General features: G+C 50.8%; 1 protein-coding gene across 9 annotated transcripts in view; it reads right to left on the bottom strand.

The window, feature by feature from the left end:
• Rph3al (rabphilin 3A like (without C2 domains)) overlaps positions 1 to 20,390 on the bottom strand; it is a 150,057-nt gene that overhangs the window by 66,636 nt on the left and 63,031 nt on the right. For 5 of the 9 annotated variants that reach the window (XM_021238217.2, XM_021238218.2, XM_021238216.2 and 2 more), the window contains exons 2-5: positions 19,099 to 19,210; positions 16,921 to 17,064; positions 15,097 to 15,255; positions 14,110 to 14,239 (exon numbers count right to left, since the gene is read on the bottom strand). In XM_021238217.2, coding sequence (XP_021093876.1) covers positions 14,110 to 14,239; positions 15,097 to 15,255; positions 16,921 to 17,064; positions 19,099 to 19,175 — 510 coding nt within the window. In that variant the 5' untranslated portion in view covers positions 19,176 to 19,210. The remainder of the gene's footprint in view (positions 1 to 14,109; positions 14,240 to 15,096; positions 15,256 to 16,920; positions 17,065 to 19,098; positions 19,211 to 20,390) is intronic. The other 4 variants (XM_087191963.1, XM_087191964.1, XM_004857112.3 and 1 more) reach the window with 1 other exon arrangement.

Here is a 20,390-nt window from a genome sequence, read left to right as displayed (position 1 = left end):
ATTGTTTATTTTCGTTTATATTTAAAGAACTTATGAGGTGCTTGGTGCGTGATTATCTGGGGAAGGAGGGGGTGGTAAGTGATGAGTACAAGGTACTGCTGAGTGGAATCCCCTAGACCCCTGGGGCCTAATTAAGGACAGGAGAGACATAATCAGGCCTGGGTTTCAGGAAAAGCAGTTTTGCTGGAAACATGGACCCAGATACTCTGCCCTCCATACTCTCAGCAGAGGCTCTTTTTCTGGACACTGCCAGGTACTTAGGGAATTCCTAGATCCCTAAGGGTATGGAGGTCAAGGGGAAGAGAGGAAGAACTCTAAGGTCACTCATAGGCTGCCAGGCTGGACAGCAGGATGACCTGAGTTGTGGAAACAGAGGACCAGGGAAACTGCACTACTATTTGTGATATTTGTTCCTGGACTCCCTTGGGAGGCCTGTCCCGCAGCTACTAATACACAGGACCTTGGGAGAAAGGTCCGGGCGCAGACACAGAAGTGGGAGTGACGGAGCACGGTGTTGGTGAAGGTTGGGAACTTGGGGAAGTGGAGGCGCCAATGGATCAGACCACATTTTCAGTGTCAGTGTGGATGCTATTCATTGTCAGTTTCGCTACTCATAAAACAGATCTGGCAGGCGGGTCTGGGCTTTGCCTGCCTTGTTCTCGGACATAGCTCCAGAACCTGGTCTGGTCCCCACACACTGTAGGTGCTCAATAAATGTTCGAGGGAAGGAAAGAAGTAAGGAGTGGCCAAGTGCAGACATCGAGGAAGCAGCACCCTCATGGGAGGCTGGCAGAGGTGTCAGGGAAGGTGTTCGGGGGTGCACTGGGGTGGGATGAGAGGCAGAGGCCGCAGCTCACCCGGTTTGTACAAGTCCACTGGGGAGCAAGCGGTAAGCTTGACAGAGGGCGCCTGGACTGAAGGAGGCCTAGGAATGGAGCTGACGGGAAGGAGAAATGTGACAAGAGGAAGAGCCAGGGGTGAGGACCTGGGGGAGGCATAGCCATCCCACCTGAAGCGGGATACCAGACACTTACCTGCCCAACCAAGTCGAGTTTGGGGCCACCGAGAACAGAGTAAGGTATGGGGGAGGCCTCGGGTGACTGCAGATAAAAATGGCCAGGCCAGGGTTCACCAGAAACCAACTCAGCACACCCCCACATCCCCAAGCGCTGCCCCCACCAACTTGGAGAGGGACATTTGTACCCCACCAAAGCCCCAGCCATCAAGGGGCAGAACACTGGCCTCTGACTTTCTGGGATTACCTTGACTCTAAAAAGGTCAGTCTATTCAAAAACATTCTGCCCTCAGCACCAGGGACAGAATAAATATCTTCCTAGCCAGTAAATACCTGTTGGAACTCTGTGTGTGTGTGTGTGTGTGTGTGTGTGTGTGTGTGTGTGTGTTTCTTTTTTAATATAGCAGACTAGACAGACACCCTGGAGTTTTTTAACATTCTAGGAGCAACAGCATTAATGATCAATTAGGCACCGTGGTGATGTGCAGGAACAGACCTCCAGGGAGAGGGATGATAGGTCAGGGCCAGGTAGAGTCAGCCATGTGTTTCCTTTATGCTGCTGAAGTCAGTAGGACACAGTCAGGGAATGGACTGAGGGCCCTGGACGCCAGGTGGAAGCATTCAGACCTTATTCCACAGGCAGTAGGGAGCCACAACAGACTTCGGGGGAGGAGGAGGATGTCAGGTAGCCCTTGAGCAAAATAAATAGGCAAAGGAGCAGAGAATGAGCTGGAAAGCAAATGGGGCTCCAGCAGTCGGAAGTCTGCGTGCGAGGGGCCCTACACAGGCCTGGCAGCCCTGCTCCGGGCTTACCCAGTGCTCAGTCCTCACTCCCTGCAGGACCCAAACCTCTCTGTGCTTCTCTGGAAGGCCTGGCAGGCAGATCGTCACCTCTTCAGCCTCGTGGAGAGAATCACCTCTCCCACAGGAGCTGCGATGACAGGGCAAAGAATGAGCAGTTTGGAAAGGAGAGGGCTGAAGAATCCCTAACACTCCTTTTACAAAGGACTGATGTTGCTTTTTTGCTTGCTTGTTTGAGGGGGTTCTGTGGATCGAACTCAGTGCCTTGTGTGTGCCAGCCAAGTGCTTTACCACTGAGCTCTATTTCCAGCACTTGATTCTTGGTTTTGACACCTGCGGAAAAACAGAGCCCCAGAAAAGGAACCAGCTCCCCATTCTCCCCTTGCTATCCCATCAGCAGACGAGCCGGTCCTGGTGGCCACCCTGCCAGCACAAAAGAAAGGACTAAATTCAGCCAAGCTATGGTCAGTGACCATCACACCCTTGTAGGGAAACATGGTATCTGGAAACAAAGGGGGGATTTGAGAGCAATGAAGAATCACAGGCCTTGTGAAATACGGCAGCTGGCTGGGGCAGCTGGTGAGGTGTGTGGCGCTGAGCCACGCCACAGACTGGAAATGTCATTATCTGCTATTTACCACAACAGAGGACAAGAGGCTGCACAGAATTACTGCTCCCAGTAACAGCCACTAAACAGATTTGCCAACGATGTTTCCTGCTGCTGGAGATGCTCACAGCTACACCAACCAGACCCAGTGAAAAGAGCGCAAGGGGAATGGCAAGGGGCTGAAAGGGGTGCAGGGCAGGCATGCCCAGAGCACAAGTCATGAGACCAGCCTGGATGAGCCCACAGAGCCCTCCCAGTGTCCCCAGGCCCCCAAGCTAGGGCAACAGGAGCAATTACTCATTAAACAAAGGGGCTAGCTTCATAAAGATGCGAGTCTAAGCACAACCACCAAAACCCCCACACACCTCCAGTGTCCACCCATCTCCAGGTTGTGACAAAACAGAGCGAGGCCTTGGTCCTACTCTGCGGGGGGTATTACTTTGGGGGGCCCAGGCTGGGCACCACTTCCTACTACCTAACCTGGCCTAGGAGCTGTGATCCCTTCCCCAGTGTTGGGGGCACACAGCCATCACCCTTGACAGCCCATCTGCAAGCTGGTACCCAATGACATCTTCCTCTGGGGTCTCCCGCCCAGCTCTTCTGACTTCCCAAAACATAGGTAGGCAAAGTTCTGGGCCTTGGTATCTCCATCTGGAAAATAGGACTGAACACTGCCTTTGCCTATTCTTGGGAGACCATTAGGTCCTTGGGAGACTGTTAGGGACATAGGACACCACAGCAATGTCAGAGGCAGAGGGGCCTGCGAAGCAAACTCAGCACAACCTGAAAGCATCCACGGAGTGGGCTATGGTCCAAAGTGAGAGAAACAGTTATCAGTTTCCACCTGTGGCTGCTGCCATTTCCTGGTCTGTGGATGGTGATGCTGCTAGGCTGGACTGCTCCTGAGATTCACAGGAGTGAAGTGCTGTATAGGCCTGAGAGCCCAGGGTACCTGCCTCATCTGTCCAATCTTTTCCTTTTATAAGAAGGTCTAGAGAGGGGGAGGGATTTTATGCAAGGTCACAGTAGAAGTTCAGAGCCCAGCTATGACTGGGTATGTCTCCTGATCTCCGTAGCCATGGGTGTCGCAAGGCAGGTACAGCCAAGACTTGGGTTCATTTTACTAACAGACTTTGGCAACACAGCACCCACCCAAGCACCACTGCTGTGTCTGTCCTCTGATCTGCAAGAGGACCGAGGAGCCTTCTGGGAACTCAGCCTGGATCAAGCCAACTGGATTTCAGACATGGTGGCAGGGAGGGTGGTGGTGAGCAGAGGATGGCAGCAAAGAGGGCTTTGGCCCCTGGGAGGGATTCAGACTCAGGGAAGAGGCTGGACTTAGCAGGAAAAAGGATGAGAGGTGCCTGCAATTGGAGAGGGTGGGTGCAGGCACAGCCTTTCCTGCTTTTATTTGCACCACCCCAGTCCTGCCCCCAAAATGTGAGCAGCCGAGGAGAGAGGAGGAGGCAAGGAAATGTAAGTAGAAAATGGAATTCGATTAACATCTATGGACTTGGGGGGATGACTTTGATATGTTATTAAGTAAGTAAAAAAGAAACAGAAAAAGGAAGTTACAGAATAAGGAGCATACTATGATCCTATTAGTGTACATACCTATGTACATTTGCATGTCAGTGGAGAGAGGAAGGTATGAAAGGACAAACACCCAGACTGCTAAGGTGTGTATGTGTGGGGGTTGGGACTAATATTTTACACACATCTGCATTGTCTGACTCTTTATAATTACTGAGCAGTTATTATGTACCAGGCACTATTTCTTAGAGCTTATCACATACTACACTCATTTCAATCCTCACAACCTTGCTCTGAGGAAGATACTTTTTTTGGTTTTTTGGGGGGTTTTTTTGGGTACCGGGGATCGAACTCGGGTCCTTAGCTTGTAAGGCAGGCACAAGAACCACTGAGCTAAATCCCCGGCCCTGAGGGAGATACTTTTATTTCCCCAACTTCTAGCTAAGAAACTGAGGTGGGGAGAGACAAGGGAATTAGATCAAGTCAGGAGAATGCAGGGGCCAAGTCCAGTGCTCAAAACCTTTGTGCAACAGCATATATTACTTTTTTTAATTCCAGGAAAAGAGGGGTTGGGGGTGCAGCTAAATACTGTAGTAGGGTGCTTGCCTAACATGCTTGAGGCCTTGAGCTCCATACCAGTGTGTACACACACACACACACACACACACACACACACACGCAGAAAGAAAGGAAAAGTCATAGGCAGGTAAGACACTATCTTAGTAAATTCTTTAATCTACTGGGACCCAACCAACCAACCTTGGCAAGACTTGCTTAGCTCCCACCAATGACATAATCCAAAGGGGAGGGAAGTCTCTCCTCTTCTTCCTTTCTTTTTTCTTTTTTCCCCCAATGCTGGAGATTTAGAACCCAGGGCTTCACACATGTTAGGCAAATGCTGTACACTGGGCTAGCCCCCAGCTTCCTTCTCACTTCTAAGTAGTCAGGTATCCTGGGTAGAGCTCAGGGGCTAGGACAGGGGTGGGAACACTTTCTGGTAAAGAGCAGCAAACCAACATTTTAAGCTCTGTCATAACTACTCAACTCTGTCACTATCACAACAAAGCAGCCACAGACAACATGCAAATGGTAGGGTGACCTCGTTCCAATAAATCTCTGTGGACACTGAACTGGAAATTCCCATCACTTTCACACATCACATGAATCTCTTTTCATCCATTTTCAAACACAGAACTCCTAGCTCATGGGTTGTACAGAACAGTCTGGCCCCTGATCTAGTGCTATTCAGCTCTGGGCCCCACCACAGGGAAGGAACAGGGCCACCAGGCTGCCTGCAATGGGTTCCAGATGTCTGTACCACCAGTCATATGGCTGGGGAGGTGGCAGGTGCTATCAATTCTGGAAAGAGAATCAAAGTCGTGAGTCCTGGCACTATAGAGTTGAGGCTCAGATGAAAAGCCCAAGTCGGAACAAGGTCAAGATGGAACCTAAAGGCCCTAAACTCTTGGTGGTGACCTCTACCCTGCCATGCTAAAGATGGCACCACCAGGGTTCCTGCCCCCCAGCTGAGGGGCTAGAGTCCCAGCTCACACCAACTTTCTCTATTCCCTATGTCCCACTGGGCAGCTTCACGGCGTTACAGAGCTGCTCCTTCTCAACTACAGTCTCCCACATACCCAAGTGACCTGACTGTACACAGAAGCTTTCATACTTCAACAGCAGGACACCTTGGGACATCAAAGGTCATAGAAATGTCTCCAGACAGGCCGTGGGCCCTTTCCCATGATTGCTCCTGCCCCAGCCCTGCCCTCGTGGCAGGCCTGGTGCACCTTGGTGGGTAAGGCCATCAGACCCTGCTCTCACCACTCTGTGACCCAGCAAGAGACTTCAGGTTTACTTAGTGTCCCTTTCCTGAGCTGCAAAGTACAGATCCTGACCTCCAAAGGTGATCAAAGTGATCATTAGGGCCGGGGATTTAGCTCAGTGGTTCCACCACCTGCCTCACAAGCACAAGGTCCTGAGTTTGATCCCTGGTACCAAAAAAAAAAAAAAAGATCATTAAATGGGCAAGGACAGAGTTGTCAATCACCACAGCTTTTGTTATTTCTGTTATCTGTCTTTGAGTTTCCACTAAGATTGTTCCTCCCTCAATTCAGCCCCTGGCTACTGCTACTCTGATAATTCAATAAAAGCATGTTTACTCCAACCTACCACATGCTCCTTCCAAATCTGCATGAGTACTTAACCTTCCCCAAAGACTCCTGTATCTGCCATCTCCCTGTTCAGCACCCCTAAAGGGCTCTGCTTCCAGCAGAAGAAATGCAAACACCTCAGCCTGGCTCAAGGAGCCCTTCCTGATGTGCCCATCATTCCTTTCTCCCTCCTGTGCCTGGCCCCTCTGGCCCTCCTGTGCATTCTCATTCTGCCTTCCTCTCCTATCTTCCCTCATGCTGCCTTTCTTCCTCCCTCCCTCCTTCTTCCCTCATCTCATTCTCTCACATACCCAAACCACCAGCCATGCCAAGTACCCACCAGCACCGGCACTTTTTCTATAGAGTTGTTCCTACTTTAGCCATGCCCTGCCCTGGCACCTCATCATTGCCTCCCAGCAATGGCTCCAGCATCAGCTTTGCTCAGCAGGGGAGGCTTCCCGGACTCTTTCTAGGTTCTGGTCCCAGATTGCTCCCTGGCTTGCACTTCTCATGGTATGCTGCATTATCTGTCACCAACCACAGCTCACAAGCAACTCATAAGCTCCTGAAGGGCAGTGGCTGGCATCTCTACTTCCTCACCCTGAGGGCCTGGCATAATGGTGAACTAAAGTGGGCACAATCTCCAGAGAGCTACGGAACTGACCCACAAGACAGTAAAGCAGGTCTGAGTCCAGCAAGCTCTGAGCCTTGTCACCAGTGATGTGTGGTCCCTGAGCCCACTCTCCTTTGTGCTGATGACCCTGAGCTGAAGGTGAGTGGCATGCTTGGGTCAAAGGAATGGGTTCTGAACTGTAGCGAGTAGCAGTTCTTTCTTTCTTTAGGGAAAGAAAACCCACACTGCAGGCACCAAAACAGCAGGAAAAAAGTCAGCCTTAATGAAGATGTTCTGCTCATCAGATGCCAAGCAAGGTGGATATTCCAAGATGCTTCCTGGTGTCTGGTCCAATCCCCCGATCTTGGCAACAAGAGCCAAGTCAATTTCTGCCAAACAGCTTTGGTGACATGCTAGCTGCCAGAGTGGGCCCCTGGGGGCAAATGAATTAAGTGACTTTTTCAGGGAATTTTGGAAACATCAGTAGTTGGATGAAAAAAATCTATCTTCATAATGAGGCACAAACACACGTCTTCTACATTGAATTAGGTCGAGGAGGAGAAAGGACACAGCCAGGCCAATTTAGAGACAGTGCAGATGAAATGGCTATTGCTTAAGGAGGCTGATGCTTCTACAGCTGCACCAGAGGGACACAGGCAGGAAGAATGTAATTTGGAAGGGAGTGGGGGAAGGGAGCCTAGGCCACTTTCACCACTCTCCCATGTGGGAGGGAGGCCCTACAAAAAAGATGCCTCCTAACCCTTGTGCACTGCTGGCAGGAATGTAAAATGTTGCAGCCCCTATGGAAAACAGTGTGGCAGCTCCTCAAAAAATTAAACACAAAATTACCATAAGATCCAGCAATTCCACTGCTATGTATATACACCAGGATCTCAAAGAGATATTTACACAACTATGTACATAGCTGCATTATTCACAACAGCTAAAACTCAAAGTAAGCCAAGCATCCATCACAGAGGAGTGGATAAGTGAAATGTGGCATATACAGTATATACAATGGAATACCGTTCAGCCTTAAAAAGGAAGGAAATTCTGACACATGCTTCATGGGTGAATCCTGATGACATTACGCCAAGGGAATCTAGTTAAAATGCAGATTCTAGTGCAAGAAGTCTACTGGGGCCCGAAAATCTGCATTTTAAACAGCATGGAGGAGACAGCCACACCACTGGTCCTGGGCCCACACTTTGAGTAGCAAGGACCCTATCAGCACTCGAACTCTCTGCACCTGCCCTGAAGTCTCCCTCCACAAGGGGCTCTCTGGAAAATAGGTGACCCAGGACTCCCAAAGCTTTCTAAGACGGAAGCAAAACCCTTCCTGGAGGTCAGGAGATCCTTCAGGAAGTGCTGCCGCTGGCAGATCAGAAACCATTTCTAACCATGAGGGCTGAATGCTGGAGAGGGCTGGGCTAGGGCTCTGCCTCCTTTGATTGCCAGTGGGCAGGCAGGAAGGTGAGAAGGAAATTCCACTACTCTTCTCTTGGCTCAGCAGCCCCAAGTCCTCAACACTGAACAGGGAGGGAGAAAATGGCACAGCTCCACCCAGCCCAGGGTTACTGCCAGCTCCCCCGCTGAGGGTCTGGGTTGGCCCTCAGCAGGATGTACCTCCTCAGAGTTGGTGGCAGAAAGGATCTGGCCTGGCCTAGCCCCTTCCCTGCAGCACTCTGGCATGCTGGGCTGGGGCCACGTCTGTCTCTACAGAGCTGGACTTCCCCTATGGGCTCTCCTCTTTCGCCAGGATTCAGTACCCAGCTTACCACAGGCAAGCTCTCTTGTGCCTATATTGTGGGATCCATTTGGCTGAGATTAGAAAAAAAAAAAAACCAGACTGCTTCCCTAGAAGGGTGAGAATGGTGTCCTAGGCTCAGGAGGGTCCTCACGAAGCCCTGCTCCCTCTGCCCCGGCCAATGGCTGGTGAGTCTGAACTCTTAATTAGACTGAAGGCTGGCTGACTCAGATTGTCAGCAATCAGGAGCACCAGGCCTCTCCAATTAAGCAGCCAGCCCCTCTTCCTTCCCCCCGACAGCCCTGGGATAATGAGGGCAGGCAGCCTGGGCATACAGGCACAATTACAGAGGGGATGCAGCTCCGACTGAGGATGGCACTGCCTTCCACCCGACTCGCGGTCATTAGCTCGTGGCTGCTGAACGCTGCCAGAGCTCTTGCTGGGGACGCCTGTGTGTCCCCATGAGCACCTGAGGATCTGTCCCTCCTCGGCAGGCCTGGGTCTGGACACTTCCATGTCAGGGATCTCCTCCACATCCCTTCTCTACAGCCTGCCCAGCCCCCTCCCCCGGGCTGCAGCCCACTGCAAAAGGTGAGGAAGGGGAACGCAGAAATGGCTCCCCACAAACAGGGAAGCCCAGAGGGGAGGGCTTCTGCTCCCCAGCACCCTGTCAGAGCTCTCCTAGTCCCCCAAGGCTGCCTGTTTAGCCCCAGTCCTGACTGCAATTTCATTAGCCACAATTAACTCCTCCTCCCTGGAGGGCAAGGATCCAGGTCTCCTTGTACCAGGTTCTCAGTGCCAGGCACTAGTAGGTGCACAAGCATTTGCTAGATGAGTGAATGATGACGCCATCCATCTTCCCCCAGACACCAGAGAGGCCCTGCAAGGGCTAAAGCTCTGCAGGGTCCACATCTGGGCCTCCTTAATTCTCCAGTGACTCAGATCCTAAGTGACCATCATCTGGGTGCTTGTGCCTTTGTGACCATCTTCTGAGTCCCCAGGACCTTACAGACTCATTGATTCTCTGCACAAATGCAGCCTGTCCCCCAGATGGCTGTTCCTCTAACAAGCTCCATAAACCTCAGCTTCCCAAAGCTCGCAGCTCTGCTCCATGTCTTCTGGTCTTGGATCTCAACCCCAGGAGGCCACTGGAGCATGCTCTATCCCTCCTCCAAGCCCCCTGTTCCTAAGTCAATCTGCCACCACATCCTTCAGCAGAGCCTCCCAACCCTCCAGCTGTCCAGCCTGTTTCCAGCTCTGCCTCCGTAGTGCCATCCTGCCCTCCCTGATGCCCTTTGCTTTCTCTTGGCCTTCGGGGCCCAAATCCTCCTGGCAGCTCTCAGTTCTGGGAACCCTGGAACCCTATCACTCTACAGAACACTGTCTTTGACCATCAAGATGCGAGGAAGTGACCATTCTGGACACCTCCCCTTTTGGGCTTCTCTCACCCAGGAGTCATCCAACAGGGAGAATTAGTGATCGAGTGGTCTGTGCACATGATCCCCTGGCCCTTCTTTGTTGGCTCAGCACATCCAATGCCAGAGAGCTACAAGTCTCTGTAAAAGTCCAGTCTCTGGACTTTTACATAAATGTTGGAAAATAGGGGACTCATTGGGGCAGCTCCAATTTTAAGTTCAAGAAAACATGAGTTCTAATAAGGAGACCATGAGGTGCTATGGACTGAATTGTGTCCCCTCAAAATTCTGATGCTGAAGCCCCAGCCCCAGTGTGACCATATTTGAAGAGAGGGTCCTTGGTAAGTCATTATATGGTTAAGTGAGGTCATAAGGCGGAGCTGTAATCTGACAGGATTAGTGTCTTTATATGAAGAGGAAGAGAGAAAAGAGCTTGCTCTCTTTGCTGTGTGACGTTACATGGAGGAGGTAGATGTCTGTCAGCCCAGAACAGAGCCCATGGGCTCTCATTTGGGCTTCTCAGCCTCCAAATCCACAAGGAAACAAATGCCTATTGTTTAAGGCGCCCGGTGAGTGGTCTCTTACAATGGCAGCTACAGCTGACAAACCCAGGGGAGTCACCCATTCTCTCCTGAGATCAGTGGGAGACCAGGTCCATGCTTTGTAGCAGGTGTGGAATTTGGGCAGGAAGGTCTTGGGGTGGACCAGTCATAACAATGACAATAACGGGAGTCCTATAGTGAGTGCTTGCAATGGACTGGATACTGCTCAGGGACCCTCTGTGCTACCTCATCCACTCCTTACACCAGCCCAATTATGACAGAAGCATTGCGACCTGTTTTACAGGTGAAAAAATGGAGGCCCAAAGAGGTAAAGTAACTCATACAAGGTCACTCCATGGTGGCCAAGCTAGGACTCCAGACATCAGGATTTCCGGACCCTGCTATTGCGGAAGAGGGGGCCCACCCTCCCAGGTCCCTGGAAGAGTGTGGAGATAGTCCAAAAAGTTCAGGAGGAAACCCTTCAACCCAGTAAGGTGCCCTGTGCACTGCACAGTGTGGGAATGGTACTTACTGGGCAGCCTGGGAGGACCTGCTGCCCCCAGGACACAGGTGGACCACGTGGCTTCCTGTCCTAGCCCCCTGCAGTCTAGGCCTTTGTCCTTCACGGGACCCCCCGTCACTCTAATTCTTCCCCATCTGCTTCAAATATGCCGAGGAGGTCAATACTCTTTCAGCACAGGGCCTCTGTCCCTATAATGTGTATTCCCAAGCCCACCATCTCCCAGTGGCAGCCATCACCAGCAAACTTGTCTCCTGCTTTCCATGTCCCCTTGCAATCCACTCAACATACAGCAGCTTAAACACATATTCCCCAAACACAAACCAGAGCACATCACACCCTTGCTTACAAAGCCAACCAGCATCTCCCTTTACACTTACATTAAAACCCCAAATCCAGACCTTGACTTATAAAAATTTTGTGGGATCAGCCATGCCCACTTCTAGCTCCCACCATCCCAGATGGCTCCTAATATTAGTTCCTTGAACAAGCCTAGCTGGTCCTGCCTTGGGGCCTTCCTGCTTGCTATTCTCTCCTCCTGGAACACTTCTGCACTCAAATCTTTGCAGAGGCTGACTCTTGCTTGGGTTCAGGTCTGAGCTCAAAAAAGCCCTCCCTGAGCACCTAGTCAAATGCTATCATGTCACTCTGTCTTAATTCAATATACAGCACTCAGTCTACTTGACATTATTTTATGCTTATTCATTCATTATTCATTGTCTCTCTTCTCCTGTTACTGGAAAATACTCTCCATGAGAACAAGGATTTTGTGTATGTCGGTCAAAGTATGGGCAGTACCTAGAATGGGGCCTGCACGTGGAGGGCCCTCTCCTAGCTACAAAATGAATAAACACGAATGAATGACACAATCTTCTCAAAGACAGATTAGGAACTTGCCCCCCATATCCTCCAAATGCCCCTTATCTGTCTGGAGCCCCATTTAGTACCTCTCCCCCCACCTTTGGCCTGGAATAAGCCCCCCCAAAGCTCAAAGGGCTCCTCCGCCTCCCTAGCCATGCTAGAACCCAGTCCTTAGCCTGCTACAGGGTAGAAACCCCTTTAAAAGGGGTGTCCTCCAGCAGCCCAGGGCTCTGGGGTACCCAGCAGATGCTGGTGGGGCAAAGTCTGGAAGAACAATTCCCCATAACCCCATGCAGCTGAGGTCCTCCCTTGAGCTGGCCATGGCCCTTGTTGCCTAGGAAATGCCTCTCTAAGGAACAGCTAGATTAACTCTTTCATGGCCAGGAGCACAGCGGACTCTGTGCTAAAGGCCCTGAACATTTCCAGAGCAGAAGCTCAAGCTCTTCTTTATGGTCCCACAAACCTGTAAGAGTTAGAGTAGTTGAGGGATTGAAGGACAGGAGGAAATAGGCTACCAGGGCCAGCTCTCCCTGGTAAATATAACCCAATCGCCCAAGCCCTGGGAGTGAGAAAGTCCTGAGTCCTAACCCCACAGCCTACATCAGTTTCTAATCCAGGGCCTGTAGAGGAGCCGGACACCAGCCCCTGCACTATGCTTGGACCAAGTAATCCACGTTCCTCAGCCAGTTCACCAAATACATGTGACAGAGCTGGGGGGAAAATGATCATACCTTAATTCTTGGCTTTCCTACTTATTAATTGGGTATGTTAACCTCTTTCTCATCTGGCTTTTGAATGCCACTGAAAATGCCCTTGTCAAGGTTGCCAATGGCTTTGATGATCCAAGTTCTCATTTATTTCTCTGACCCTTCCATATTTTATGGTCCTCTCAACCTTTTTCACCCTGCCCCACCCCTAGTCTTGCATCTCCTATTATTCCTTCCCACATCTTATTTATTTGATCGAACCGGTTTTCAGTTTCTTCGCCCAATGTCATCTCAAGAAGGGAGGTTTTTGGTTTTTTTCCCCCTCTGTCTTGTTCATTATAACAACTCCAGGCTTAAAATAGTGACTGACACATGGAAGTTACTTGAAGATGGATTCCAGAAAAACTAGGGTGAAAACAAAAAAGAAGAAAGTACGGTATCCTGGAAATACCTATATGTGTCTAATCAAAGAGAGCAGCAAAGGGAAGTCCCATGATAATTTCTGTGTAGCAGCTAGCCTAGACTAGAGCAGGAATAAAAATCTAGAAGGGCTTCTTCTAGGAAAAAATAAGTGGGCTCCATGTGACAGACAGTAAAATCGAGGTACAGTATGCTTTGGGCAGTAAGACAAAGAAAGGCAATTAGAAGCCCCAGGAAACACTAAAAGTTGCATTTTTAAAACTCTTGAACTCAGAGCCAGGGATTTAGCTCAGTAGCACCGTGCCTGCCTCCTTGCAAGCACAAGGCCCTGAGTTTGATCCCCGGTACCAAAAACAAACAAACAAAGAAAAAGTCTTGAATGCAATATTAAGTAATTGAATGTATGGCACAATTTACATAAGAAAAGGAAAACGTCTTGCTGCAAAGATCATTCTTCTTTGAGTGACTAGGGATCAAGATAACAGACCAATGAGAAAAAAAAAACAAAGATAACAGACCAATGGATGGGCTAGGGATTTAGCTCAATGATACCACACCTGCCTGGCAAGCGAAAGATCCTGAGTTTGATCCCCAGTACCAGAAGGAAGGAAGGAAGAAAGGAAGGAAGGAAGGAAGAGAGAAAGAGAGAAAGAAAGAAAAGAAAAGAAAAGAACAATAAATGGAATAGAAGTGGAATCCTAGCATATAACTTGGCCCTGAGGAAAACAGTACTTATCTAATAACAACTAACATTTACTGAGGGCCTATGGACCAGGTAAATGTTATCCTTACCCATATTGTACAAATGAGGAAGATGAGGCCTCAAATAGTAGACAAGTTTTCTGAAGTCATGTGGCTAAATGTAAGAGGTAGATTCATACCCAGACTCTGACCTAGAAGTCTACTTCCTAAAGCTGATCTAGAAGCCAGGCCATCTTCAGACCTTGGTTCTGAGCATCCCAAGTGCATGCACACGGGGGTGCACAAACACAGACATGCACACACATTCCTAGGAGTCTCTGTCTCTGTCTGTCTTTCTCCCTCCCTCTCTCTCTCTCTCTCTCTCTCTCTCTCTCTCTCTCTCTCTCTCTCAGGAGACAGGATGCAGAGCCGTAGAACAGCAGAGCTGATCCAGACCGAGTAGCCAGAATGCCAGAGCTGGAGCAGGGTCTTACCTTCCTGCAGTCTCTGCAGAACACTGATGAGCTGCCCAGGAAGCCCAGCACCTCCCCACACAGCAGACACTGGGAGAGGCCGTTCCCCATCACGTTTTGCCTCATGGTCTCCAGCCGCTCCACCAGCCGCCTGCAGCACAAGACAAGGAGTCAGTGGGCATGTGCTTCCTGTCCCCAACCCAACCACTGCCTGGGCATGGCCACCACAGACTCTCAAGACTATGTCACATGAGCTGTTCCTTCAACTAGGGTACTGACCCATGCCCCCCAACTCCTAATCATTTATTCTCTCATCAACTATTGAATACCTAGGGTACGCCAGATACTGGGAAGATTGCAGCAAACAAGCCAGAGACAGACACAGCCCTTGTTCTCACAGAACTTATGCTCAATAAGGGAAAAAAAATCCATAAAAAAGTAAATAAGCAAGCTGGCTTCTGACAGGGAGCTGCATGTGAAATGTAGATAGCGGGGGGGGCGGGGAAGACGGGGCAAGAGGCACATTAGCTGGTACCAAGGTAGGCTCTCTGAGAACACAAGGACAGAGAGGGGAAGGATGGCAAGAACGCAACCATGTGGGCTGGGAATTTAGCTCAGTGGTTCCGCCGCCTGCCTTGCAAGCATAAGGACCAGAGTTCGATCCCCGCCGGCACCAAAAAAAAAAAAAAAAAAAAGAACGCAACCATGTGACACAAAAGCTGGGAAGCCTCCAGGGGGAGGAACAGCAGGTGCCAAGGCTTGGGCCAAGAAGAAGCCACCAGGAAGGAGGCTACCAAGACCTAGGGAGGCAGGGATTTAAAAAGAAGAAAAGCACAGTGAGACAAGAGGAGCAAGCCAGGGCATATTATATAGGTTTTACAGGTCACAAAATGGAGTCTAGGTTTTCTTTTCTTTTCTTTTTTTTTTTCCCCTAAACTCAATCTGAAGCCACTGTAGAGTTCTAAGGAGGGGAGTGATTCGATCTGAGTGACATCTTTGCAAGCTCACTCTGGCTTCTGTGGAAAGCTGGAATAACAGGGAGGAGGCAGAGGGAAGGAGGCCAGTAGGCAGCTGTGGATGGCTGGGAAGGAGGATGAGACAGCATCGATGGCTGGGGTGGGGCAGGTGAGAGATCCAGGATGACGTGGAGGCTTTGGGTCTGAGCACCTGGGCAGGAGAGAAAAAACAGCTCCTTCTTGACACCCTTAGAGACCGAGCATCCAATGGGGTTACCAGGGCCCTGCTCGGCCTGGGCAAGTTCCTCTCCTCAGGTCCTACAGGCCCTTGTCACACTGCCACCCCTGCCACATGAACAATGTCCACAGAAGTGTTCTGGTGTGTCAGCCACTGTATTTCCAGGATCCAGCAGACACTCAGTGAAAACTCTTGAACGCACAGGCATTTTATCTCCCCCAAGTGTCATAGCCCCCAGTGAGAAGGATGCCACATGTCCCATTTTAAAGATGAGAAGGCTCAGAAACATGAAGTCACTTGCTGGGGTCACAAAGTTCCCAAAGAGGTGAAGCCAGGGTCTACTCCTAGGCCTGCCTAGCCCAGCACCACTCCCTTCACAGCCCCACACTGTCTCCCGGGCTGATGCTGCACTCTGCTGGGCTGCAGGACAGCAGCCCTCCACCCACATGCCCTCCAGCAGCACTTCTGGTTTTCATGGGGTCACAGCCCCAGCCCTGGCAGGACCCATTTGTTCTTGGGGACCCTCTGTCAGTCTACCTCATGTCTCCATGCCTCATATAAACAGATGCACCTCCCCCTCTGAGCAATTAACTGGCACCACTGCCTTCTGGTCATCCTATGCCCTGGGTGACTAAGCCCTCACAGTGGGGCTAGAAATCAGGACTCTGGAAGGCAGTTCTGGGTAGGTAGACAGCACCTCAAGGTGCTGTCCAGAGCACAGAGGAGCCCCCAATGAAGTGCTCCCCACCCATCCACTCCCTGTTCACCCTCCTAGGGCAGCTAGGAGCTCAGGTCAGTCACCCACATTGCAGGTCACCTGAGAGCCTGGCAGGGGTGGAGCCCAAGGAGGGTAGATGGCATAAAAGAATATTCCAACAAATCTGATCTAAGCTCTTCCTGTACTAAAATGATAATGATCCATCTATACTATTAAGGCACACACAAGGGACTGTTAGAACAGCAGTCATCTCTATAGTAGTTGGTACCTTTACCTGCCAAAACTGTGGGTCTCTACAATGTCTCATGTTTAAAAATGATCATATAATCAACAGAAAAAACAAGGAGACCAGAATGGAACGAATTTCTGCCCAAGGCAATACAATGAGATTGTGTTTTCCTACCTGTGCCTTTCTGTATTTCTCAGATTTTCTAGGAAAAAGGAATTGCTTTTATAATGAAATAAATAAAAAGACACAACAAAAAAGTTGGACAACTGAGTTGTGTTCAACTCTGAATGTCAGAAGACAGGAAAGGAACCTTGAACACTCTGGAGGACACCTCCTGCTGGGGCCTTGGGGGACTGTTCACTGGTCAGCAGCCACGTGAATCTGTCCCTTGGCTGAGCCACAGCTGGAGGGCAGGTGTGTAGAGCCCAACAGCCCCCACAGAGGGCCTCCGGGCTCGTTCCTGACCAGGAGCTTGGGACCCATGCATCAATCCTTGTCCTTAGCTTACAAACAGGCACACTGAGGGCTTGAGGGTCTGTACACTTGCCTGTCCCCCAGGTGTCTGCCAGAGCAGCTGGGGCCCTCCTGACTCATGCTCAGTGCACCAGTGTTCCCTCCAGCTGGGCTCCCGCTGAGTGCCCTTGATTTCTTCCCACCAGCCTGGCTGCTGCCTGGTGCAGCCAGCCCTTACCCGATTCTCTGCTGCTCCAGGGTGTCCAGCCGCTCGGCCCTCTGGATGACCTGCAGGATGGCCTCCATCTCGGCTGGGCTGAGGCGCTGGCTCCTCCTCTGCTTCTCGGTCTGGTAAGTGTGCACAGACCAGCCTGTTTGCAGCCTCGGGAGAGAAGGACACTGGTGGTGGTGAGGACACCCCAGGGTGAAGCTGGTGCCCCCACAGCATCCATAAAGCCCCTGGGAATGGTCTGGGGACAGCCAGGCACTGGAGGTGCAGGGCTCATGATGAGAGTTCCTGAAGGCCTAGGCAAATGTCCACCACTGGGCTTCAGCATCATGAGAGTCAGCACGAGATGCACTGTCTCCTCTCAGAATGGAAGTCTCCAGAGGGCCAGGCCCTAGCGCACCTGGCCCCAGCCACCTCCATCTTCCTTTCATACCATTCACCCCTTATTTTCTCCACTCAAGACACACCAGCCTCCTGTCAGGGCCTCTACATGCCATGTTCTTTCTACTTCAGGGCCTTTGCATATGCTATTGAACTTCCTCTATATTCCAGCTAACATTTACTCCTTTTTACAGGTCTCGATATAAGCATCACGCTTGCAGAAAGGTGTCTGCTGATCCCCCAGACTAAGTTAGCACACATGTCCCCACTACCAATTACCCCCACATGTCCCCCACATGTCCCCACTACCGATTACCACTGTCGAAGCAGCTACACATGGGGAAGTATTTGTATAATGCTCATCTCTCCCCATCTCTGCTTGAAGACAACAGACTGTGTTGGTTTTGTTCACTGCTGTTCAACCAGTGCTTGGCACATAGTAGGGGCTTAGGAAAGGTTAGGTGCTGGCCAAAGACTCTGCACTGGGGCAGAGAAGAGAGCTCTCCGGACTTCCTGGACGGTCCCATAGGCACAGCTCAGCCTTGCAACCCTGGCATTTATAATCACCCTTCACGGAGACTGTCAGGCCTTCTAGACAGCACACCCCAAGGAAGAGACAAATGTGTTCACTCTTCTGGAAGGTGCTACAACAGCTTTTGGTTGCCACTGAGTGAGAACTGAGGCCAGGGACGAAGGGACACTGGAGGGGACAGGAGGGCCACATAGGCCCTTATCCAGAGTGTGTGCAGCTGAATTCTCCCCACCAATATGTGCTCTGCCGGGAGGACACATCAACCATTTGGCATCAGAAGAGAGGAAGGGACTGACCTCGGCCTTGGTCACTTTCCCTGCAGGGGTTGGGTGAGGGAAGCTGAAGGGAGCTGAGCCATCAGGCAAAGGGGACAAATTAACTGTGAGGCAAAGATTCCTGCAAATCATGCATGAAGCCACTCATCTTGGGCGTTTCAGATTAATTTTACTGTCCCCCTTTGATGTCCTGGCTCTGTCCCCCTGCAGGCTCATAACATCTAATTGCAAATTTCTTAAACTTGGTCCCAGTTGGGAAATGCTGGCTCCCTTAATTGGCACAGCTTGACAGATGCTGGGGTGCTCTTGGACTGATCAGACACCAGGGACCTCAGCCCCTCAAAGGGCTGGGGAGGGACCGGAAGGCAGGAGCCACTCTATCCCTCCAGACAGTGGGGACAGACAGTGTAGGGAGAGGGTGGATGGATCTAACCTCTAGGGAGCTGAGGGATCCCAGGCTCAGGGTTAACAGGAAAATTGGGACAGACCTTGGGCGAACTAAGGAAGGAAAGAGAGACACTGTCAAGAGCATGGGAGAGTCCTGAAAAACAGGCTGGTTGCGGCCTTGGCCGGAGGGGTAGCTCTCCCTGCCTGGAACAAGCCCATGCTTTCTGCTCATGCTGGGCACTGAGCTCTGTACTAGGCACCCAGAGATCAAAGGCTCCCTGCTTCCAGGGGCTTCCAGCCTTAAGGCTCAGTGACAAGAGAAGGGGCAGGTGAGGTGGTCTGGTTCCCTGGGCCGCTGTGACAGAGCACACCATGGGAGGTGGCCGGGCCCAGATGTATGTCCCAACCCTGTCATGCACAAGTTAGGTAACATGGGCAGAGAACTGCACCCCATTTTACTCATCTGAGCAATGAGGATAAACGCCACATGGATAAATGAGTGAAGTCCCTAACTCAAGGGCCAGAGTGTGGCATGCATTTAACAGGCACTTTTCTCCAAACTCTTCTATTCCCTGGGAAAGAATCTTGCCCAGGGGCCCTGGAGGTACTCACTTGGCTCTCAGGGCAAGCTGCCGATCATTGGGGCAGACCCACTGGTCATTCCCACTGCCGAAGATGGTGTCTGCCATGGCTCAGAGCACCCAGCCAGGGTCAGGAGTCACATCTGAGATAAGAAGAGGGAAAAGGAAAGAGAATGCCTTTGACTGGGGTGCAGATGCCAGACAGGGTCCCTCTGCACTCAGGCATCAGACACTTGGCACTTCCAACCTATCCCCGCACACTGTCTCCTGCTGACACCTGGACTCTCATTCCTCCAGCAAAACATAGCTCCCTCAAAGCTCCTTTTCCAAAGGCCCAGCAGGTGGATCACATGGCTAAACAACCACAATGGACACAACTGGCAGGACATCAAAGGGTGAGAATCAGGAGAGGAGAGGCCCAGCCTCCATAATCATCAGCTGGCTGGCCCTGGAGGGCACTGGATCCATGCTCTCCTCCAGCACAGTCCCTGCAGCACTGAGTAAGCCCTGCCCAGCAGGAGGGGCCCAGGTGGGAAACAGCCAGCCAGGCCAAACCCTAACCTGCACCCAAACACAAGGGACTCAGAATGGTAGCCCCAGGCATCCATGCTCTGCTCCACAGGAGGTTGACATCAAAGGCCACTGTATTTTTTGGAGCAGGGAGGAAGGCAGTGAGGGGTGGCAGTAGCCAGGACCTCCACTGGCCACAATTCCAAGGGGCACTGTCCACAGGGACTGCCCTGGGATCCCACAGGGAGGGACCCTGCTCTAGAACCACTTGATGCCCTAACGTGAGCATAGTCTAGCTTAGCTGGCTTTCTCCTGGCCATAGACAGGACCAAACCCTTTGATGATCTATCATGAAGATGCTGCTCATACATTCTGAAGAGAGAGTGTGTATGTGTGTGCCTGTGGGTGTGTGTGCTGGGGGGAGAGAAAAGAGGAAAAAGATATGAGCCTGGCTGGAGGTGAGCAGGATGAGGCATGACTGCTAAGAGGTTCAGGGTTTCTTAAGTGGTAGTGATGGTTGCCCAATTCTGTGAATACATTAAAACCACTGAATGTCATGGTATGTGGATTACAACTCATTAGATACTATATATATATGTATATATATATATATATATATACACATATATATATATAAAATTTTATTTTTTTCAGTGCTGGAGATCAAACCCAGGTTCTTCTGCTCACTAAGCAAATGTTCTACCACTAAGCTACATCCCCAATTCAGCTATACAAAAAAAAATTTTTTTTAAATTGGGGATTCAACCCAGGACCTTTGCATTGAGCCACATCTCAGCTCTATTTATTTATTTA

Source organism: Heterocephalus glaber, unplaced genomic scaffold (assembly GCF_053883595.1).
Source record: "Heterocephalus glaber isolate CG9 unplaced genomic scaffold, H.glaber_assembly_v1.0 deba00001564, whole genome shotgun sequence".
Classification (NCBI taxonomy): domain Eukaryota; kingdom Metazoa; phylum Chordata; class Mammalia; order Rodentia; family Bathyergidae; genus Heterocephalus; species Heterocephalus glaber.
This window is presented reverse-complemented; position numbering and strand designations above follow the sequence as displayed.